At 35.0% G+C, this 24,892-nt stretch overlaps 1 protein-coding gene across 15 annotated transcripts in view; it reads left to right on the top strand.

Annotated features, from left to right (window-relative positions):
• Window positions 1-24,892, top strand: part of GPHN (gephyrin) — a 540,115-nt gene that overhangs the window by 242,882 nt on the left and 272,341 nt on the right. For 8 of the 15 annotated variants that reach the window (XM_020285733.2, XM_076003935.1, XM_076003937.1 and 5 more), the window contains exons 4-5: window positions 4,177-4,269; window positions 24,805-24,843. In XM_020285733.2, coding sequence (XP_020141322.1) covers window positions 4,177-4,269; window positions 24,805-24,843 — 132 coding nt within the window. The remainder of the gene's footprint in view (window positions 1-4,176; window positions 4,270-24,804; window positions 24,844-24,892) is intronic. The other 7 variants (XM_020285734.2, XM_020285732.2, XM_076003938.1 and 4 more) reach the window with 1 other exon arrangement.

Below are 24,892 nucleotides of genomic sequence, written 5' to 3'. Positions count from 1 at the left end.
TATTGCTGGTGGAGATTTTTTCTCTAGTTTTTATTCTTTTTTGTTTATTTTATTAGATGTTGATAGAAGGGGGAATTCTGCTCCTCTTCTGATATACTTTCATTCTACTGTACTAACCTGGAAACTAAAGGCAATATATTTTTAAAGAAATATCCTTCATGTAAGGGAAAATTAATCACTAAAATAGACAGTGTCCTCAGCCTCATTTTTGTAACAGATGCAGAGGAATTTTTCATAAAGTTGTTTTATGCAAAAATCCTCAATGACATCTTACCTGGTAGAGGCAGGCAAATAGTAAAGTTTCTCTCAGAATAAAAAGGATCTTGCAGGTGCAGAAACAAGTATTGTAAGACAAATTGCTTCCTAACTAAGCTAAATTAGTAACTTAAATAAGATAAATGAAATAAATTGCTAAAATAAATAGGTAAGAAATTGCTTTTTTAACGTAGTAGGAAAATAAGACTCACTATCTAGATTGGCACATAGTTCAGTTTAGTATGAATATATATAACTTTGAGAATTTTTTATGAAAATGTAGATTCTGATTCAGAAGATCTTGGATGGGACCTCAGGTTCTATATTTCTGACAAGCTCCCAAGTAATATCAATGCTGCTAGTATTCAGATCATACATTTAGTAAGAAGATTCTAGACAACTGTAGACTCAGACCTCCTTTACTTGACCAGATCCTTGAGACCAGGGACTGTGTTTTATTTATCTTTGCATTCCTGTTATCCAATGAAGTGACTGAATAAAAGTATGCCCTGAAGTATTCCTTATCAAATAAATGAATTAATGAACCAAATGCATTAGGATTCCTGCTAGGGTTCAAATGAATGAATGATTGAATTGCTATTCTGTCTTAAAATCTAAAAGCCTAACTAAAATTTTTGTTCAGATGAGAAACTGCAATACATCACACAGCTATCTTGGACAACAAAACAGTACTTCCCAAATACCTGACAAATTCTTAATTGACCTCAAAATAGCAAATATTATTTAAGTGAAAGAAATATATACAATGTTACCAGTTATCCATTCCAGGGACAAAAATACCTTAAGTAATGTTACTGTAGTGCAATTGATTTTAAGCTATATGATGTTTTTGTGGGCCCACCCAGTTATCTGTGAAATTTACCCTCAGGTAACTGAACAAATTGTCTCTTTAGACTAGTAGTTCTCGATTGCTGGCTGCATTTTAGGATTACATGGGAAGCTTTTAAAAATTCCATTGCCCAAGCTGGACACCCAGATGTAGGACCCAAGTATTTCTTAAAGCTCCAACGATGATTCTAGCATGCAACTAAGATTGAGAACTATTAATTGACAGGGTCCGTGTTTCATTAATTTTTTAACTCTTTAACATTAAATATGTGGTTATGTACTTCATAAATGTTTACTTAACCAACAGATGAATTATGTTATAAGCAAGTATTACCTATCGTAAAACAGTAACATTCTTCAGTATAAAGGGACCATTTTCACTATCTTTATTAATATCCTGAAATTTGAAAAGTTTGAATGTCTTGTTGATATTAATACTGAAAGTTGGTATTTGATACAGATATATATTTTTGATGTTGAGGTACTTTGTTGATACAACTTAGATTTCATATCACTTTTTATCAAGATCTGACATAAATGGATAGTGGTTAGAGATGGACTGTGGCAAAGGTACTTCATTACCATGATGGGGAACTTAGATGTTATTGAAAGTTCAGTACTTGGCCCCAAGGCCAAATCAAAGAGAAGGAAGAACAAGGACAAGTGGTTTGAGGAAAAGGAAAAAGAAATTTAATAATTTGCCAACAAATGAAGGGATGGTAGACTAGTGTCTCAAAAGACCACCATCCTGTCTTTAAGCATAAAATAGAGCTTTTTAAAAGGGGGGTTTTCGGTCGGGGGTTTTTGGCTTGGATTTAAGGTACCAGTGTCACATATCCTGTCACACTTCGTGGCTTCAGGCTATTGTTGTTTAATTGGTGGTTTGGGCCAACCTTATCTCTAGTGACCATGATCTTGTGACCCTTGCACAATTCCATTGAGCCATCTGTAGTTTAAGGTACTAAAAACCAACAACAAAGAATACTTTTCTGCCCCTTTGAATACTGGCCTTGGGAAGCAATGCAGGTGTGGTTTTGTTTGTTTGTTTGTTTTTCTGAGACAGAGTCTCACTCTGTTGCCCAGGCTGGAGTACCATGGCGTCAGCCTAGCTCACAGCAACCTCAAACTCCTGGCCTCAAGCAATCCTGCTGCCTCAGCCTCCCAAGTAGCTGGGACTACAGGCATGCGCCACCGTGCCCGGCTAATTTTTTCTATATATATTAGTTGGCCAATTAATTTCTTTCTATTTATAGTAGAGATGGGGTCTTGCTCTTGCTCAGGCTGGTTTCGAACTCCTGACCTCAAGCAATCTGCCCTCCTCGGCCTCCCAGAGTGCTAGGATTACAGGCATGAGCCACCGCGCCTGGCCAGCGGCTAATTTTTTGTATATATTTTTAGTTGGCCAATTAATTTGTTTCTATTTTTAGTAGAGACGGGGTCTCACTCTTGCTCAGGCTGGTCTCAAACTCCTAACCTCGAGCCATCCGCCCTCCTCAGACTCCCAGAGTGCTAGGATTACAGGCGTGAGCCACCTCGCCCTACCTGAATGCAGATTTTAATTCCCAAAAAGGGTGGGGGATTTTAAAGGACAACTCGTAAAACATTTCTTTGCCCTTTTTCATACCTTTACATCTATTACATAAGAATGATAACAAAGAGATGTAATGTGTTCTAGGATACTTTAGTGGGAAAACAAGGTCGGGAAATCTACTTACTGCTGAGTTGTGGTATCAGCTGTGTTTTTTTGTGTAACCGAAATAACAATGAACTGTTTAGAATGGTGAATATTTAGCTTTTCTACTTTTTAAATAGAAGCACAAACAATTGAAGTTTTAATTTTGACTTATGAAACCACTTCATAAACAGATTTATTATAACAGTCCTTGATCTTTAATAGGCTTTCCTCAGAATAAAATTATAACTATATCAAGGATCAGAGTTCTTCATTAAGTTCTTGGTAGTCTATAGTTTATATCTTTTTAAAAAATAGTCTGTTGTCATTAGTTAATCATAGCAGGGAAAAATATCCTTCATTTGGAGCTCTGGGGTCTACATTTTTATGATACCAGAGTAAAGCAAAAATGTGTAAAGATAAGGGGAAAAAATCACTTTTAGATCCTAGATTTGCCCTTCTAAGTAATTATCTTATATTTTGTTTCACTGCTGAATTTCAGAACTGAGGGCATTGTATTTTATGTCTAGGTATCAGCCTGTTATTTGTTTTTCACATCTATTAATAGTTATCAACAGCTAAATTATACAATCATATTTTTTAATTTTGACTTTGAATTATAAACAATAAAACAATATAATACCAAAGCAAGTGTATGATTATAATTTAATAAGCACTTAATTTCCCTTTTTAATGAATAGCTAAAATGCAGGATGGATTAATAGAATTAGCAGTAGACAGAAAAAGTTAAGCCAGGTGCAGTGGCTGACACCTATAATCCTAGCACTTTGGTAGGCCAAGGCCAGAGGATCCCTTAAGGCCAGGAATTTGAGGTTGCTATGAGCTATGATCACACTCAAAAAATATAGAAAAGAAAACAACAAAGTCAGGGGATGGAGATCCTATTTCCACTTCCTTACAAACTAGCTGTGTAACTTTGAGTAAATTATTTAACCACTTTGTACTTCATTTGTCTTATCTAGAAAATAAAGACACAAATCTGCTAAGCTCCAAAATTTTATGATATATATTTCTAATCTCTGTAAATATTGTAGTACTAAATTTTGAATGGCTGAAAAGAACTTCAGACAAGCCATGTAAGTATATATTAAACATTAACTATAAGCTCTCTATTTATGGTTTTTCTTTTGTTTCATTTACTTTCAAGAATTTGATGCTTGCATCCTCATTTTCTAAAATTAATAAAATAAAAACCAAAATCTGCAGTGCTTTTCAATCAAGCGTGAAACTATTTCATGAATTGTGTTTCAAATTTTTCTTGTTTATTGTTGAAAAGAATCTGTGTTTTCTCACTATATATGAAGTATTTGAGCATTTGGGTGTTTTGAGCAGGCAGGCAAGTTCTGCATGTGACAATACTTTTTTTTTTTTTTTTCCAGGAAACCTTGATAGATTGGTGTGATGAAAAGGAACTTAACTTGATATTAACAACTGGAGGAACAGGATTTGCACCACGAGATGTCACTCCAGAGGTGAGATAGTACATATCTTTCTCATATTAAAGGATTAGACTAATCATGTTATTTTAATCCTTTTTACTATTTTTTATATTGTTTTTTAAATTTCGTTAGGTACAACAGTGATTTATAATTCTAAGAATGTGAACATTTTGCTCTGGAAGAATCATTATAAAAAATGTTTCTTGACTTTTTTCTTTGAACTTTAAACTAGAAATGATACAATATGGGGAAGACTGAACTGGTCCAGAAGGTAATCTTTCATTTTCTTGTTGGTCTGCAGTGTCAGCAGAACTTCAGGTACATTGCCAAAGGAGGTGATGGCAGAATTCTGACTGTTAGCATGGCATCTGGTGTGATGTGTTTTGTCAATACAATTCAAAATTGGGTGTGATTTTCCTTTTCTTGAGGTACCCTTGTCATTTGTCTCAAAGTACAGTAGGATGGCTGCAATAGAATATTTATACCAATTTCACAGTACTATTGATGAAAAGGGTTGTATTTTTCATAATTTTAAATGTCAACTGTATTTAAATGCAGAATTTAATAAGCCAAAAAGCAGAATTAATATTGAGGCTTCATACCACAAGAATCACCTTTGTATGGAAAGAAAATTTAGAGAAAGAATGAAGAGTAAGCAGTGTTTACTAATATAGGGAGGGAAAGTCTTTTCCTTTTTAAGGAAGCCATAAATTTCAGGTGTCACTTGGGAGTCATGTGTAAAATATTACCACTTTAACATTGTTTCCTTTACCCTCTAAAAAAGTACTTTTGGCTCAATTTCAACTTAACTATGTCCTTCTATTTTCAGATCAGTACAATATTATATCTGCTACCTTATTAACATATAAGGTACTTTTGCTCAACATCTATTAAATAATTACTATCTTTCTTACATTAGTACAGTGGTTTTCAAACTTTAGACTGCATTAGAATCCATCAATCTGTGTGAAAACACAGATTGCTGGGTCCCATCCCTAGACTTTCCGATCCAGTGAATCTGCAGTGGGTCCTGAGAATTTGTATTTCTAACTAGGCCCCAGGTGATTCAAATGCTGCTGGACCGTAGACCATGCTTTCAAACTTTGAGAAACACTGCTCTAGTATATGAAAATATAATTTTTTTAACAAGTAGTAAAATATTTTCTACTCTTCTGTATAAAAATCTTGGTACCTAAATTTTTTGATATTATTATAATTAAGGTTATAAATAAAATAATTTTCCTTTTAAAGCCATCAACATAGAGTTGAATTGGGAGATTGTTAACTTCAAGTCCATGAGTAAGAAGGTCATCCTTCCACAAGTCATTTTGCTTCTGGCTCCTATCAGGAAATGGTCTTTTGGCCAATTTTTTCTTTCCTTTTGTACTGTGAATAACTAAAAAAAAAAAAAAAAAAAAAGGGAAGAGTGCCATCTCCTACAGAGATGTGTTTGTGTTTTGTTTGTAAGAAAATTGACTACATATTTGAAGTTCTGGATTTTTAGAGTTTGGATACTTTGTTTCATGTCTTAAGTAAATGAATTTGGGTTTATATATCCCTATATTTTGTGTGATGGTTTGATATTTTCATATTTTTTATATCAAAAAAGTAGAAAAAAATTATCAGAGTATTTATTCATTCATAAGTAAATAACAGCAATATTTTTAATTGTGGGGAAATAATTTACATCACAAAGTACTTTGTATCCTATGGAGCTTCAAGTTAATACCAAAATCCTAGGCTGAAAATTCGAACCTTTGAATTCTGACTTACCAACAAGGTGATCAGAGATGGGCTATTTGACTCACATTTCTGATACCAAATATGTGGTTTTTCTCACACCAACCAATTCTCCAAGTCTCCAGACACTGAATCTCCTTCATTTCATTTCAATTCAGATCTGATACTACCCTACCTACCTGGAGTTAGTGCTAGACTCCAGAGGTATAAGGGCTCAGTCCCACAAGATTGCCTTCACTTTAGATGCTAGTCATGAGAATAAGATTTACCCACGTTTTTGTCCTATTTGACTACAAAGTCAGATGGTTCCCACAACTCCCTACCCACTTTAAGATTTAATAATTTGCTAGAACAGTTCACAAAAATCTGGGAAACACTTGCAAACTACTTACTACTACTAGGTTATTATAAAGGATACAACTAGGGAACAGCCAAATACAAGAGATGCAAAGGGCAAGGTATGGTGGGGAGGAGGTTCCATGCCCTCTCTGGATGCAGTATCCTTCCAGCACCTTGATGTGTTCACCAATCTGGTAGCTCTCATTGTTCAAGAGTTTTTATAAAGCTCAGTCTCCAGCCCACCCCTCTGGGTAGGACTGAAAATTCCAATCCTCTAATCAATTGATCTTTTTAGTGACCAGCACCTTCCTGAGGCTAGTCAGGGTTTTCACCCTAAGTCACCTCATTAGCATAAATTCTAGTGTGATCTAAAGGGGTTTGTTAGGAATAACAGAGGCACTCCTATCACTCAGGAAATTCCAAGGGTTTTAAGAATTGTGTGTCAGGAACCAGAGACAAAAACTAAATATAATTTTGTACTATACCACAATAGAATAGTCATTTAACCACTCTTACTTATTTTCCTATAAAATGAGGTGAAATAAAAGTATTTATTTACCAATAGGTGGCTATGAGCATTCAAAGAGAACTAGTAACTGATATTTTATGTAAGAGTTAACTTATAAGGATTAAATATTCTTTATTAGTTGCTGTGTAACTAATGGACAGATTTGGTAGCCTTTTTTGTATGTAATTAGCAAATTGACAAGCATAGTCTTATAAATTTGAAGTATGTCCAGGAAATCACAATCTTATTATTTTTAATTTTGATAGAGTAAACTTCATATTGTTACCAAAAGTTCACTATTTGTCCCTGAAGCTGAATGAAGAACAAGGACAAGTAGTTTGAGGAAAAGGAAAGAAAAGTTTTTTAATTTGCCAGCAAAGGAGGAGTATGGCTGACTCTCATCTTAAAGAACCATTGCCCTCCCTTTAAGCAGACAAACAAAATTTTTAAAGAGGAATTTCAGCTTAGGGCTATTGCTGTTTAACTATATAGCATTTCTGGTGAAGACAATCTCGTGACTTCTGCCTAGATAATTCTGTTGAACCATCTCCTGTGTTTAAGAAACTAGAAAACAAAGAACAAAGAATACTCCTCTGCTCCTGTGATTATTGCCCTGAGCAATAATGTGGGTTTTAATTCCTCAAAAAGGTGAGGGTTTTTGAAGAGAGAACTCATAAAATATTTTGCCCTTTTTCAGACACTTACTTCTGTTACATATTCCCTCACTGTCTATTTTATCCTTGCATGTAGGAGAAGGAATGATATAGGGCTTCCTGATGGATTAGGGAAATGTTTTAGATGGAAGATTTATATTTATTTATGCCATTGCTCTTCATGGTTTGTGCAAAAATAGAATAGATTACCAATTGGAAAAGGTTGTAAGCAACAACTAAAACCATGAGAACTGACAAGGCAAAATGGAAGATACCTGATAAGAGAAATTTTACCCCACTTGGTAAATAAGACACTGGTAGGACTTTGGGTCCATACAGTCACCTTATACATAATGTCCCGAGCAAGAAAGAAACATGGGACCTCTGAGTATGGATCTATTAGTAGCCCCCATAGGTGATCTGAGAGACTAGTTTTTGCAATTTCAGAGTATAAGAAACTATATACAGGAATATTTGCAAAGAATGAGGTTTAGGATGACAAACCCAGCAGCGAGACAGATCAGCAGAAGAGGCGATAGTTTGGGAAATCCTCACTGTGGAGTTGTCTCTGCATCCTGTATACAGAACAAATAACCAAAGAAAGGTGAGCAAAAATATTGATGTTTTCATTTTTCCTTCTTCTTAAACAGATACTTTAGATCACCTAAAGGCTGGCTCATCTTCTGGGGCTCTAGGTCTTCTTCCATGGGACACCTTTTTACTCTGGTATAATGGACCCAAAGTTTTACTCCTGACAAATTCAACGAGGTGTCAGTTGTTAGTAGTACTTCATAGGGTCCCTTTCACTTCTCAGCCAGTTGTTGTTTGGATCCTTTCTCTTTCTAAGCTTTAAGCAACACCTGGTCTCCTGGTTCAAAAGGATAGAGGGGTGCTTACAACTGGGGTGGGGACCTGAAAGAGGCATATTATACACAGTGGTTAGAATTTATCTGTTTTACATATTGCTTTACTCTGTTTTTCTCAACTATGGTTATGTTACCATACTTATCTTGGAGTGCTAGGAAGGGTCTCCCATAAACTATTTCATAGGGGCTTATCTTAAGCCCACTTTTATGGGGTTACCCTTATCTGAAGAAGGGCAAGCAACAACACCTTATCCAAGTTTAGATGGGTTTCCTTCCATCTATTTTGATGAAGAAAAACTTTTGAAAGTTTTCTTTCAAGTATGATTCATTTTCTCTGTTTTTCTTATAGATTGAGGTTTCCAGGATACATGTAATTTCCTTTATAGATGTAGAGCTTTACCTACTTGCTGGGTTACCTCCAATATAAAGGATGGTCCCTTATGACATGGAAGGAAGCCCATACCTCAGAATGAGTTCCTTCAGAGGGATTCTGGTAACTTCAGATACTCTCATTGTTTGGGTAGGATAAGCCTCTACCCAGCCTGAAAAGGTATCTACTAATACACGTTCTAGTCGTTTTAGACATCTGAGTGAAATCAATTTGCCAATCATCAAAAAGTAGGTCTCCACATGTTGGCTTCCCTGTGCATCAGGTTGCTTTCTGTCTTTGGATTGTTTTGAGCACATAAAGGGCAGCTCTGAGTTATTTATTGGATAGTTTGTTAAAAATGGGGTCTTCTTAAATGAAGTCGCACCAGAACCCTTAAGGCCCATAATGTGTGCATTCAAATGAGTGCCTCATAAAGGGGCCAAACCCTTCTACCTTTCAGGTAGGATAATGAGTCCATAGCTCTACTTAGCTTGTGTTATCCCAAGTGTCTGAGCCCCAGTGTTTAGTTTTAAAAGGGGTTTATTATTGATCTAAATATATCTGGGGAATCAAGACCCCAAGGAACAGATCACCTTTAGTAGCCTTCTTAGCAGCTCTGCCAATGGCCTGATTTCTTTGTGTATCATAAGTGTCTCAATTTTTTGGTGACCAGACAGTGCATGATGGCCACCTGCTTGGGCCCAGCCATGGCCTGTATCAGAGCCATTATTTCAGTGGCATACTTAATATTCTTATTTCCTGCCATCAGAGGCCCCCTTTCCTTTCATATGGTATGCATAGTTCCATCCTGCTAGAATAGTCAGCATCTAGAATCTCTAAATAGTCATGCTGTAAAGGCTCATTATCTTCAACTGGTAACAGAGTGGCAGGATTGAGAGTAGACATAGTCTTTAATTAAATGTTTGAATTATCCAAAAGGATGGCCTGGTACTTTCCTAGCCTTCCTCTGGTCAGCCAATAACCCTCCCTTCTGTTCTAATAAAATCAGAACCTGGTCATTGGTGGGGGGCAAATACTACAACAGGTTATCAACTGCCTGGAAGCAAGAAGGCCATCCTCTTACAATATTGTCCAGTTGCTTTGAGTATGCCAAAAGTATGCCACTGGCCATAGGATGTCTCCCAGCATCAGTACTAAGATGCCGAGGCTCATTTCTTGTTTTTCATGAGCTTATAATTTAAATTCTTTCTGCAAGTCAGGCAACCCCAAAGCAGGGGCAGTCGTAAGACTCTGCTTTAGTTTTTCAAAGGCATTTTGCCAGATCAGAGGCTCCACATCTGTCCCTCTAAGGGCTTCATACAAAGGTTTTGCTATTAGTAACAGGGTAGGAGAATTTTTAAACCTCTGAAGCAACATAGTCCACCAGTGCTGTGAGGTCATCCTTGTCTCAGGATCCTGCCATTCAAATAAAACTGAGTACCATTCATAGTCACTTGTACAATTTCATTAATGGCTTATAGATCCTGCACAAATCTATACTAATTTGTATGGGGAATTTAAATTATTTCTGCATGTCCCAGGGTCCCATCACTCCATATAGCCTTACTCACTTTTTGGTAGACCTTGGAAGGAATAGAACTTTTTCTTGCATGTCAGCCTTCTGTGCGCTTCATTAGGATCTGGTATTCAAAGCCAGCAGGAGCTTGGCAGCACCCTCAGAGGTGAGCTTCTATTTCTGGAACAGTTCCTGGCACTCCTGCTGCTCACTCAGGTCCAATGTGGCCACCGAGAACGTCAAAGTCATGGGAGTCAGCAGCAGAGAAGCGCCAGCTCCAGCAGTGGCTTCTTGGGTCCCGCCTCCTGGGTCTGTGGCATCAAGTTTCCCAACCACTGCTGCCTGGCTCCTACCTTCTGCCTGGCTCACGGAGCACCACACACCGCTGGTGCTGGGGGCCAGGGCAGTGGACACAGGTGGCCCCAGACTGCACATGGCTTGGCAGCAGTGGCGCTCCTGTGTCAGTGAAAAAGTCCATTAATTGAGTTTCCATTGTCAATTGTACCCAGGGCTCCTGTGGGAATATTTGGTTTGGAGCCACTAGTGAGGCATGGAACCCCAATTCCCCTCATCCTCATTTGAGTCCTATGCTGGAAAAAAACGCTTGCTCTCCTGGGGGTTTCTTGCTACCTGGAGCCCTTTGCAATGGTCAGGGTTCTTTCTAATATAACTTCCTCTTTACAAAAAGCGTGTGCTTGTACTTCAACACAAGGTGACTTTTTCTGCCCTATCCTTTGACTTTCTCAGAGGACCCTTGGTTAGCACAGCTAACAGAATACACGAAGATTTCAGCTTCTGTTCTTCCCTAACATTAAATACTTTAAAGGTGATATCAGCAAGCTGTGAGCGATTCATGCCAATTGCCCCTTCCACATGCTGCAGCTCCCTTCTTATATCTGAATCACTCTGTCCTATAAAAGTCATATTAACTATGTGCAAATTTTCAGGAGCCTCTGTATCCACATCTGTATCTTTCTGATATGCCTGTTAGATGCGTTCCAAATTTAAGAGGGATCCTCATTAGCTTTTTGTTGTAATTCTTAGACTGTGCTTACACTCTTCTGTCTAGGCACTCCCCTCTGGAGGCCTGCCAAAATACACTCTTGGTAATGATTTATTCTTATCCCCTCTGTGTCCACATTAGGATCCCAATTTGTATAAGTCCAATAATACCCTGCTGGCCATCCTTGTGTATCCAAGCCCCCTATCCGATATTACCATGATGGAAATTGCCCTGCCCTGATGATGGGTGCTCTCTGGCCAAATTGAGTTTCCTGCCCAGTCTTAGAAGGAGAGACCATTTCCACTCCTGAGTCATAATTCAGTTATTTCGTATAGCTATTTGTTGACCATTCACGGGACTTTCTAGGGAAAGTCCCAGCAAAGGGACTTTCAGATGGAATAGAAATGGAGCCACCTGTGTTGAAACAAAACTCACAAATAACAACAAACACAAGTTGACAAATAGACAATACAGGTAATTCCCTATGCAAATGATCTCAAATGCCAAAGCCTTACCAAATGAATGGGAACCACAAAAATGAGAACCAAATTCTCAAATGAGGACCAACATCTCCTAATCCAAAAGGGAATGAATTGCCCAGGTTCCCTAGTTCCACTCAATTGTGACTTACACCTTCAAACGGTGCCACAAACAAATGCCCTACCACAGGGCTAGAAGATGCAAAAACCTTCCCCAGGCCGGGCATGGTGGCTCATGCCTGTAATCATAGCACTCTGGGAGGCTGAGGTAGGTGGATCGTTTGAGCTCAGGAGTTTAAGACCAGCCTGAGCAAGAGCAAGATCTCATCTCTACCAAAGATAGAAAAAATTAGTCGGGCATGGTGGCGCTTGCCTGTAGTTCCAGCTACTCGGGAGGCTGAGGCAGAAGGATCATTTGAGCCCAGGAATTTGAGGTTGTTGTGAGCTAGACTGATGCCATGGCACTCTAGCCAGGGCAACAGAGTGAGATGAGACTCTGTCTCAAAAAAACAAACAAACAAAAAACCTTCCCCAAATGGGTGGAATCAAGGGTCTTGTGTACCCTGGGGAACTTAACCAAAATGGCTAAGGTGTCATAACTCTTCCCAAATCTGTTTCCTCTTCCTCGATGATGTTTATGTTGTGAGGAGTTGCATCTAATTTGGGGAGGGAGAAACGGGAGTTCCCTGGAGCTAAATAGGCTCCAGCTGCTGCTGGAACAGTCCCTTACTTTTCTCTCATCCCAAAAAGACGTTGCCCCTATTGATGAAGACCCGATGCTTGACCTGGGGCTGTTCCCCACCTCTTCTAGCCACAGGAGCAGTTGTGTGCCACTCCACCAGTGTACCAATGGACCCACCCAGGGATGCCAAACTCTGTTACCAAAAGTTTGGTACTTGCCCCCGAGGCCAAACAAAGAATGAGGACAAATGGTTTGAGGAAAAGAAAAGAGAAGTTTATTAATTTGCCAGTAAATGAGGAGGATGGCTGAGTCTTGTCTTAAGGAACCATTGTCTTCCCTTTAAGCAGAAAAACGGGATTTTTAAAGGAGATTTTCAGCTTCGGGCTATTACTATTTAATTATAGCATCTCTGGTGAATATGATCTCTGCCTGGATAATTCTGTTGAACCATCTCCTGTGGTTTAAAGTACTAGAAAACAAAGAATAAAGAACACTTCTTTGCCCCTCTGATTACTGGCCTTGGGCAGGAATGCAGCTTTTAATTCCTCAAGAAGAGTAAGGGTTTTTAAAGGGACAACAATACAACATGTTGCCCTTTTTCAGACCCTTACTTCTGTTACATATTTGATTTTCTCCATCTCCATGTAAATCAGAGATCTTGAATTTCTGCTATTCTAGTATCTTTATTTTTTCCTTTTTGTCTTTTTTGGTACTGTTAGTTGACAGTTGTCTATCACCATGGCTTTGTATGTTTCATTATATCAGAAACTTAGTAGCCCTTTATCCTTAAAATTTTTTAGTTACTTGAAAACCGTAGAGGTGCTCTTATATTCATATATGTCTGTACCATCTACATGGAGAACGTTGTATTAAGGGGGCTTTTTCTATGAGTTTAAAATATACATAAATATGTTTTCTCCAATATCTATTTTTGAAGAGGCGATTTACCTGATTGTGAATAACTTGATCTTTAATAGGCTCACTTCAGTTCATATTTTATATATATAAATACATGACATGAGTATCTATTACAAAAGTCTATAGAACTCTCCAGTGTTTGAAAAAATAAATATCCATAAAAGCAATCTAGGGCCACCAAAAAATAATTCTACTAAATTTTCCTTTCCTTTATACCCTAAAGTAGCAATTCTTTAAACCCTAAAGTTGCAATTCTTATAATAGCTAAAATATAGTATAGGCATGTCAGATAAGAATTTAGAAATATAATTATGGACCTGAATTATATAATTATTTGTCACTGATTTGTCTGTCTTTGATAGTTGTGCCAAAAAAGAGAAGAAATTGTTTATAGACACATTTACTTGTATACAACTTAGGATTGCAGATATTTTTAAATAGGGTCAGAAGTTGTTGATAGAAAAATGTAAGTATTAGTTTGATAAACATAAACATAATTTATGTTCATTAAATTTTTAGTCCCTTAAGATATTAAATATTTTACAGTCAATAATTGTCAGTAATTAGTTTGATCTACAAACACAAAGTACAATTGTTTGTAGGATCTGTCTATTGTTAGAAAAAAAGGAGGAAAATGGTAAATAGAATGAATGAAATAAAGCAATCCAAAGTTATTGTCAATGGGTGTGAACACTAGAGAAAATGAAGTTTAATCAACATAAATTACTTCCTAAGTCTATTAAAAAGGAGAATGGAATAGCAAGTTTAGTAAAGTTTATCTTGTTTATATATTTTATATGAATAGGGCTATTGGGATTCTTTTTCCTAAATTATGAATTTATTTATATTTTTAGGCCCTGTACCATAGAATATGGTTCATCTGATTATTGCATGTCTGCTAGGCTGCTCCCTGCCTCTATGAGATGCTATCAAAGCTTACATATAATAGCATAATAATTTACTCTCCTATACTTTTAAACAGTTTTGTTTTGGTATGAAAATCTTTATTTTTTTAACAATAGATTGAATTTTTTCTTATCTGATGAAGCTTGGATAATTTGTTGGCACTAATGAAATGCTAGTAATTATAAAATTCTGTAGCACATAAGAACTCATTTCTATGTAAAATATTATCTCTTTATGTCCCATTATTACTTAAAAGTGATGTATGTCCAAATATGGTATTATTACTTAAAGGATCTCTTATTCTTAAAAAGTAAAAGTTTAGGCCAGGTGCGGTGGCTCACACCTGTGATCCTAGCACTCAGGGAGGCTGAAGCGGGGGGATCGCTCAAGGTCAGGAATTCAAAACCAGCCTGAGCAAGAGCGAGACCGTCTCTACTAAAAATAGAAAGAAATTAATTGGCCAACTAAAAATTTATATAAAAAAAATTAGCTGGGCATGGTGGTGTATGCCTGTGGTCCCAGCTACTCAGGAGGCTGAGGCATAAGGATTGCTTGAGCCCAGGAGTTGGAAGTTGCTGTGAGGTAGGCTGACGACATGGCACTCTAGCCCAGGCAACAAAGTGAGACTATGTCTCAAAAAAAATAATAATAATAATAATAATAAAAGTTTATTTATGGGCATATAGGCAAGGTAAATGAAATACATAAATATACATAATAAAAATACATAAATACATAAAAATACATAAATACATAAATCCTAGAACAGACTAAAAGATAAGCAATTAGTAAAAGAACTATGTAATTAAAAAGTATTTAGGGGGGGAAATGGGCATTTATTGAAACCTTAAAATCTGTACCCCCATAATATGCCAAAATAAAAAAAAATTAAAAAAAAAGTATTTAATAATATAGTAAATTAGAAAATATTAAACTGTTTAGTATTTATAAGGTTAAAAATAACTTTAAGTACTTTTTAGAGTACTAGGCTATATCAGATTTAAGGTTACTATACCAATATATTATTTTGATCATAAATTAAAGAGTTTTAAGTTAAAGCCTAGCATACACTTATGTCTCATCGACTCATTTATTTGTCAGGCTTTTGTTTTTAGTCCTCAATATGTGTCCAATGCCATGCTGCATGTAGGAGTTAAAAAATAAGTAAGACTATCACAGGGATGAGCAAACTGGCCCACAAGTCAAATCCAGTCTATCACCTTTTCTTTTTTTACATTTCTGGTGAGCTAAGAATGGATTTTACATTTTTAAATCAAAAGTAATATAAAAAAAGGAGTATAATATTTGGTGACATGTGAAAATTATTTGGAATTTAAATTTCAGTGTCTATAATATGAAATTGTATTGGAATAGAGCTATAGCATTTAGATATCATCTATGGCTACAACAGCAGAGTTGAGTAGTTGTGACCAAGATCATATATAACCTGTAAAGCTTGAAATATTTACTATCTCTCCTCTTACAGAAAAATTTTCTCCACCCCTGGCCTATTGGATGACAATGAGTCATCTTTACTCACATTTTTAATTTTCTGACTTTTACCTTTTGTTCTTTAGTAATCTGAAATTATGTTAGCTTTCCTTTCTTAAATTTTTAATTTTTGGATAGAGCAAAGAAAAAAACACTTTCTGCCATATTGAAGTGTATTGCCCCACTGTCTCAATAGACAATATAGCATAATGAAAATAAAATATTTCTTATTTTAAATAATATATAAAATTTTGAACTTTCAAATTGATGAAATGAATTTGTTGTACAGTAAAGAAAATCTCTTAAAAAATTTTTAATCTGATGTTCTTAGCAATGCCTTCTAAAAGTATGCTAATGTAATTGGTCATTATGAAATAAACAAAAGAAGGAATAGCAAAATTTTCAGGAAACTATAATTCTGATATAAGGAATACTCATTTAAAAGAGTTCCTATAGCCAGTTCATTATGGAAGTGAAGAGGTGTGTGACAAAATGACCAATGCTGAAAGGAGGCAAATACTGAAAACCTGGTGTAAAGGAAACCTGAGCTAGGAAGAGACTATGAATTCCAGAAGCATATTCTGTTTATAGCCTACTTTAAATTTCTTTAGGACAGATTAGCATGTCAACTTTTCTATACATATCTTCCACTTAGGTTATTAGGAATTTTTTTAATGAAAATATCAATGTTCTAAAATACATAAAGAAAAACATATTTATTTTATAAAAATCTGTTTTATAATCAGTTTGTTGAAATTCATGAACTTCAGAATTTTAGGTGTGTGTATAAGAGAAGTATTATTTTATGCATTCACTAATCTTTCATTTTCATATATTATAATGCTTCAAAAATAAGAATACTTGTATAAGTACTATGAAGGAGACAAAATTGACCTGAGTTACTAACTACATGTTAATAATTCTCAGTTTATTACTCTTACAAAAGCGAGAGTTTACATTTAATAACTTCACCTAAAATTTAACATTAGGCATTGTAACAATCAGAAAAGCCCTCCTACATTATAATTGAAGCATAGCAAAAACACCATGTTTAATAATTTGGTTTTGAAAGAAAATTTCATCACCTTTATAGGAAACACTTTTTGTTCACTGTCAAAAATTTCATATACTGATACTCTAGAATATTTATAGAGTATGCTCCATGAATATTTCTTTTATAGTTCCAGGATTGCTTTGAGTAAAATAAACTGCCTTTATACATGGTAAAACTAAAAATGATTATATTGAATTAGGATGTTGAATATCTTAAAATTATTGTATGTAAATAGGATAATTCTACAATATGAAATTGCTTTCAAAGCAGAATACTGAAAATATTTATACTTGATTTATTTAAAACTAAATTTAGCAAGAGTGGGACCCCGTCTCTACTATAAATAGAATGAAATTGGCCAACTAATATATATGTATGTATGTATGCATGTGTGTGTGTATATATATATATATATATATATATATAAATTAGCCAGGCATGGTGGCACATGCCTATAGTCCCAGCTACTTGGGAGGCTGAGGCAGCAGGATTGCTTGAGCCCAGGAGTTTGAAGTTGCTGTGAGCTTGGCTGACGCCATGGCACTCACTCTAGCCTAGGCAACAAAGCAAGACTCTGTCTCAAAAAAAAAAAAAAAAAAAAAAAAAACTAAACTAAATTTAATAAAATATACCATTCTACTGTACTCAGATTTGACGATTATATTTGATGTTATTTTAAGGAGCTCTCCTATAATTTTTGTGTAATAGTTCCAGACATGGGAAATATGTTCCCATATCATATCTTTGTCTAAACATGTTAGCACACTATACGGTGTAGTGAAAAAAGCTTATACTATAGAGTCAGGCCTGAATTTGAATATCAGCCCTACTACCTACCAGCTATGAAAGTTAAGACAAGTTAACCTTTTCAAACCTTAGTTTTCTCATCTCATAAATTAGTTAATGCCTACCTCCAAAGTTGTTGTTTCTAGTAATTAAGATAATAAAAATAGCCAATAATTAAAACGAAAATTTACATGTAGCACTTACTGTCAGGAGCTGTTTTGAGTACATGTTACCTCATTTAGTCTTCAAAACAAGCATATTAGGCAGATACTTTTGTTATCTCCATGATAAAGATGGAGAAACTGATACACAGATTGACTAATTGACTTGCCTAAGATTATCCAAGCCAATAAATGGCAATGCATTTAAAAGGATCTAACATAATGTCTGTAATCTTTGTAGATACTCAATAAATGTTCATTTTTATCTTATAATACTTTTTTCTTCCTCATTTAATGACTAATACTACCTATTATCTCTAATTTGATATGGTAGCCCCAAATACGTCTGCTACTAACCATCGTATTTCTGGTAGCTATTGTTATCTACAAACATACCGGATAGATATGTCTAAAAAATGAGGATATAAGTCAATATTTCCCCACTGCTACTTTAAGGCATGGGACAAAGAAATAGCAGTAAGAATTTGTATAATCTATATAATATAAGGAATGTGGATGATTAGTGCACTTGGATTAAGTAGCTCCCGATAGCCTGCCTCTAAAAGTTTCTGGATGTATAGTTAGGAACATATTCAGCATAGCTGAACCTATTAATTATGTTTTAGATTCCTAATTTCTTTGTAGTTTAAAATTCTTGGAATTTGGCTTGAAACAACTCAGATATGTGACAGGATAGCTTTTTCGTAATAGCCCACTTTATATCTGAGCTATTTATTTTTTTATAATTTTTTATTTATAATTATAATTATTTTTGCATCATCTATTGAAAAGCCATATACTTTTCAGAGTATAGGCACACTTAAGACTTTCCAGTTTGTTAAAAACAACATTCATTGTCTTTGTTCAGTTTAACAAATATTTATGAAATACCTTAGGCTTTATTGAGCCCAATGCTGAAGTGCATGCACTCCTAAAATAGTCACATGATAAATCAAAACAGGATAAACCTAGTATCCGAAATGTTCAGCCAGTTCAGACCAAAAGATTTCTTTAAAGGGAAAGATTAAGAGAGAGCTGAGTAATCAGTGAAATTTATATAAAAGTAGAATTTAAGCTAAAATTGACAGAGAATACTAGGGTTCAAGTTTGTATAGAGGCAAATATCACTGGTGGAAGTAAGGAAGGAGAGAAAATGTATGAGCAAGGTACAGAGAAATATAAACTTTAAATTTCCATGTCTAGAGCAGAGGATTCCCTTTATGTAGAAGGATGGATCAACTATACCTATCTTGTTTTGTTTCTTTTATAGACCAGCTAGAGTGGTCCCAAATACAGAAATGAGAAATCAGTAACTCATTATTCAGAGAGTCCTTGGAAACCAGAACTCATAAGTCTACTATCCGCCAGTAGAGATAGTAAAATCATGCTGTCAAGACTCTTAAAATAGACCCTTTTTGGAATTGGCATTTATTCAAATGCAGATCAACATATTCCCTGGCAGGACTAACATCATTTTTTGAAAATTGTTTTTGTGTTGGTTTGGTTTTTTGAGTCATTAATTAATCCTCAAACCCAGTGACTATCCATACCATTATTTTTGTATAAAATTTCAACTGCTGAGAAGTTCCAAGTTCCAATTTTGTTAATTTGTTGTTTGCAACTTTGCCAGTCAATACCTACCTTAGAATCAAGACAATCAAGGTGTATTTTATCATAGATTTTGTCAGTGCTGTATCTCTAGTTAACTTAGCATTTTATATAAACTTACAGACTTTATAATAGAGAAGTCGCAGTTATCTCAGAATTTGAAGAGAACTAAGACCATCATGTTCAAAGCCCTAACATGCCATTTTCATCATTCCAAGTCTTTACCTGAACATACCAATTGCTACTTCTGTCTGAGAGTTCATTATTTGGATAACTACTTATTTGAAAATCTAAACTTATCAAACTGAAATCTGTCACCTTATAATTTTTACCTACTGGTCCTAATTCTGCCCTTGGCAATTCACAAAGCTCTGCATGGTAGTTCTGATAGTTGAAGAGAAATATTACATTTTCCCCTTAAGTCCACTTACTTTTGTATTATTTTTGCATTCATTTATTTCCACCAGACACAGATTTCCCCCAAGACATACATCCTTTGTTTTATTTATTCATTAAAAAGAAAAGCTTCATAGTAAAATGGTGCCAATGGAAAAATTAGAGGTACAAACTTAGACCATTTATATAAATAAAGTAATTAGGGCAATAAGTGACTTTGCATTTAAAACTATTAGGTTGAAAGGCTCCCATTCCACATAGCAGCACTACAGAGGGAAGATATATTTCAAAATGACTAAACAGTGGAATTGGAATGTTCCTAACACAAAGAAATGATGAATGCTTGAGGTGATGGATATCCTAGTTACCCTGATTTGATCATTACACATTGTATGCTTGTATCAAAATATCATACGTACCTCATAAATGTGTACAACTATTATGTATCCATACAATTAAAATTTAAAGTTAAAAAATAAATATGGAAGAATACATTTTTCCTCAAGGTCAGAACTGTGGAATTTAGAGAATGAAGCAAAAACAAAAATTTCGTTTATGAAGAACTCACAAATAAAATTACATCTTCAGTTCCCCTTAAATATATGTCCTAATTACATGCCTACTCTGTACCAGAATATGTTCTCAGCTTTTATGGGGCCCTTATAAAGAAGAGAGATCATATCTTGAGTAAACATACAAATAAGTATAGATAGAAATTATTGTAATTTCTGTTTCTAATTAGAGTTCTAACTAAAAAAACAGTGTTGCCCATATAACCATTTACGGAACAGCATAACATAGTGCCTAAAAGCACAGACTATTTGGTTTTGAATCTCAGATCCACCTTTTACCTAGTGTGTTACTTTGTACAACCTACTTAATGTTTTATAATTCAGTTTTGTGTAAAATGAAGATAGAGTACCTACCTCAAAGGGTAGTTATATTACATAAAATATAAGGCATCAAAAACTATTTGCTACGTAAATATGTGCTATTATCATATTAATATATTACATATTAATTATAACTAATTGTATAATTATAATTATTAATTAATATACACATGTGTGTGCATATAAAGAGAGCTTTAAGCTTAATGGCTGAATAAATATTAAAATAATATTAAAATAATAAAATATTAAATATTTTAATATTTAATAATATTATTAAAATAATATAAATAAATAAAATAATTCCTCCAGAGAAAATTTTTTTCTCTGGAGGAAAAAAATCAAACAATATAGGACCAAAAGTAAAAAATAATATAGTTGTGGAAAAGGAAAAAGAAACATCAGAGAGGGCATGCTAAATGCTTATTATACCTTGAACTTATCACAGTGATAAAATCTTGAAATCACCTTGCTAGCTCACTCTTACAAGCCTACCCTTGTAAAATGAATAGAGGCTAGCATACCAGAATATTTTGATTTTGTAAAATATTTGCTAAGACATTGACAACAAAATATCATTAAATATTTCGCAAATGTAAAATGCTAAAAGCAGACTTATTCAGAGACATAGTCTCAGGAATGAAGAATTCAGGATATTCCTTTCTTCATTACTGATTGAAATCAAGAATACAAATTTTGGCCGGTCGCGGTGGCTCACGCCTGTAATCCTAGCTCTCTGGGAGGCCGAGGCGGGCGGATTGCTCCAGGTCAGGAGTTCGAAACCAGCCTGAGCAAGAGCGAGACCCCGTCTCTACTATAAATAGAAAGAAATTAATTGGCCAACTAATATATATATACAAAAAATTAGCCGGGCATGGTGGCGAATGCCTGTAGTCCCAGCTACTTGGGAGGCTGAGGCAGGAGGATTGCTTGAGCCAGGAGTTTGAGGTTGCTGTGAGCTAGGCTGACGCCACGGCACTCACTCTAGCCTGGGCAATAAAGTGAGACTCTGTCTCAAAAAAAAAAAAGAATACAAATTTCTCTTTATATATATTATATAGTCATCTGTAAAATGGACTTAATGTTGCTTTTCACACAAAATATAATATAATGAAAATGAGTTTATATCTGTCAAGTACTATGAACTTCTATGAATAATATCATTGTATCACAAGAGCAGAATATTTGTAACTTGATGTTATTACCTGCCATAAAAGGAATCTGATGGGGAGTCAGAAAGTAGATTCAAATGACAATCAAATTTAAATGATATTTTACCAGTATGATTTTCTTATATCGGAACTTGTAAAGAGAATGGCTGCTGTAAAAAGAATAGAGAACAAATGTCCAATGGAGAGAGGAATTATTTCAGATAATCATTAATGGCACACAGATGAGAATTAGCAGAAAGGATCTAAGTTCCTTCAAAAGATGCTGTGAAGAATGAAGCAGTAAACCTCTTGGAAGTATGGAGTTTGAAGATAAAATGTTGTCAGAGTCACTGAGCAAGAGACCAAAGGCCAAAGGCAACAATACAGAAGAAGTAATTGATCGTGCTTTTAGGAATAATCGATAATACAAGGAAATAAATTATACTCCTCTAGGAAGAATGAAGATAGCATTATAATGATGTATGTCATTGGGATAAATTAAGTGTCTTCCCTTCAGCTTCTTCACCCCTTTCTGTAAGTTTGATTGCAAAAAATAATAGAATATCTTTGCATAGAATAATCCTCAGTCTGAGACTTTATGGAAGGAAAAGATAGGTCAGTTTTAATTAGGTAATTTTAAATAGGATTTTGCAGATTTTTAAAGTACTTTCTTGTAAAATGTAGGTATTTGAACCAATGAGAAAATAATTGTTTTGGGTATTGTATAGGTATAATGAAGTCTTATTATAATATGTCTCTTGCTTGCTGTGATTCAAGATTACATTGTACAGGCAACCCCATTATAATGAGGTCAATTTAGTAATAACTCAATTGAGATTCAACTCATGCTAATTTTCCACTACTGTTAAATAAGGTATCTATTTAGAAGTTTGGTTAATTATGTGATACTTTGATATGAGTTCTATTTATGGGCTCTATTTACTTCCTCTTTCATTCACTCCCATTTTCCATTTTCAATACTTAATACTGTACTCTCTCCTTTAAGATGGGGCCGCTTTGTGTGGTAGATGAATGAATATCACCATCAGTAACGAATTATATTTAGAGGAATAGAAGGACTCCTTTTTATAATTTTATATAATAAAATTATATATAAATTATATATATATAATTTTATATAATATTGAAAGCAACCCCTACTATAAATACACCTTCCTCCAAAGGTACATCATGGGCAACAGTAACAACAGTATTAACAATAAATTCTAATCTATCTTTGCTCGAACTGCAGTTTTTACTCTTTGCCTTCGAAATATTAATGTAAAATACCATAGGATAGGGTCAGCAAACTTATTCTTTAAAGGGCCAGATGGTAAATACTTTAGACTTTATAGTCCAATGTGGTTTCTGTCACAGCTACCCAACTCTACCAGACCTGTAGCACAAAGACAGCCATAGATGATATAAATGAATGAGGCTGGCTGTGTTCTAATAAAACTATTATAGACACTGAATTTGGATTTTGTGTAATTTCCATGTGGCATGAAATATTATTCTTTTGATTATTTTTGAATCATTTAAAAATATAAATATTATTTTTAGACTTCAGGCCATACAAAAAACAGGCAGGGGACAGGATTTGGCCTATGGGCTATAGTCTGCCAACCCCTATTTTAAAACATTCCTATCCTATAGTGCACTCGCATCTACTCTGGTAATTCATAAACCCATAGCATGTGAGCTTTCAGAAGAATGCCCTGAAAATTTGAGATTGAGGAAGGAGAAGCCCCATAAGAAATTAATGCTTCATGGACCCAAATTTGTATTAAAAGACCACTATATTTATACCAGGCACTATTCAAGATGTTGGGGGTATAGCAATGAACAAAGAGGTCAAAAGTTCCTACTTTTATGGAATTTATGTTTTAGTGGTAGGACGTAACCCTAAGAAAACAAGTAAAATATATAGTATTGGAAATGTTAAGTTCCATGGATAAAAATAAACCAAGGAAGGAGGATAGGTAGTTTAGGCAGGAAAGAAGGTTATAATTTTAAATAGAGACTTCTATCAAGCAACCATCGATAAGGTGACATTTGAGCAAAGACCTTAAGGAGGAAAGAAAGTCATGGATCATGTAAAATCCGTATGCTACCTTAGTGTAATGGAGCAGCAGCATAGCATGATCTGACTTAAAATATTTTAATAGGGAAAGCAATGAGGAGAGTAATTAAAATAATTCAGGTGAAAAAACGATTGTGTTTCAGATCAATGATAGAGGTAGAAGTAATGAGAAGTAGACTATTGATACAGGGAGAGGTAACAGATGGAATAAGAGAAAGAGAGAAGTCAAGACCTAGGATTTGACTTGGCCAATTGGAAGGATAGAGTTGCCATTTACTTAAATGGAAAAGGCTGTGGGAAAAGTAGGTTTGAGGGAAAAGATCAGGAATTTTACTTGGGTAATAGAAACTTGAATTGCCTTTAGATATTCAAGTGGAGACATTGAATTGTAATTAGATATATGCATCTGGACTTCCAAGGAAAAATATGGTCTAGAAATATTATAGTCTTCAACATATAAATGGAATTAAAAAGCCATGGCAATTGATTAGATTACTAAGGTATTTACTGATATTACTATTTATTTATTGGTATTACTGTCCCTGATTCCTTTCTCATGCACATTCAAAGAGGTAGGTAGTTTCTAGTAATCTATTCCCTCTGCTTACTCACAAAGAGTGGGAGGGATCCCACTGAGTCAAAAACCTGACCTACACAGGAAGTACCGTTAGTTGGCCATCCTCAAATTTTGCTATGGTTGTAAACATGGGAGTGAATTTTCCCAAGTACCTCCTTGCTGGAATCTGTTTGCACTGGAGGTAAGTGTGAAAGGGGAGGTTGTGGGAAATGATGGGGTGAGGGCTCACTAAATCTTTTCCAAACCTCAGAAATGGTTTGCTTCTGAGGAGGGGAGAAGGTTCAGGCTGGTTCTTATTTCCTTGAACCAGTTCATACAGCCCTAAATTTTGACCTGCTTTCCTCAAACTGGGAGTCAGAAATCCCTTTTCTCTTCTGTTTTTCTGCTGCAGAAATTCCCACCATTCCCATTTTGTGGGCTCCAGAAAGGGGTAAGCGAAGACTTCAATCCCAGCCAATCATTTCCAGATTAATAATTTT

This window comes from Microcebus murinus, chromosome 6, assembly GCF_040939455.1.
Source record: "Microcebus murinus isolate Inina chromosome 6, M.murinus_Inina_mat1.0, whole genome shotgun sequence".
Lineage (NCBI taxonomy): Eukaryota > Metazoa > Chordata > Mammalia > Primates > Cheirogaleidae > Microcebus > Microcebus murinus.
Note: the sequence above shows the minus strand (reverse complement) of the source record. Positions and strands in the feature narration are given on the sequence as shown.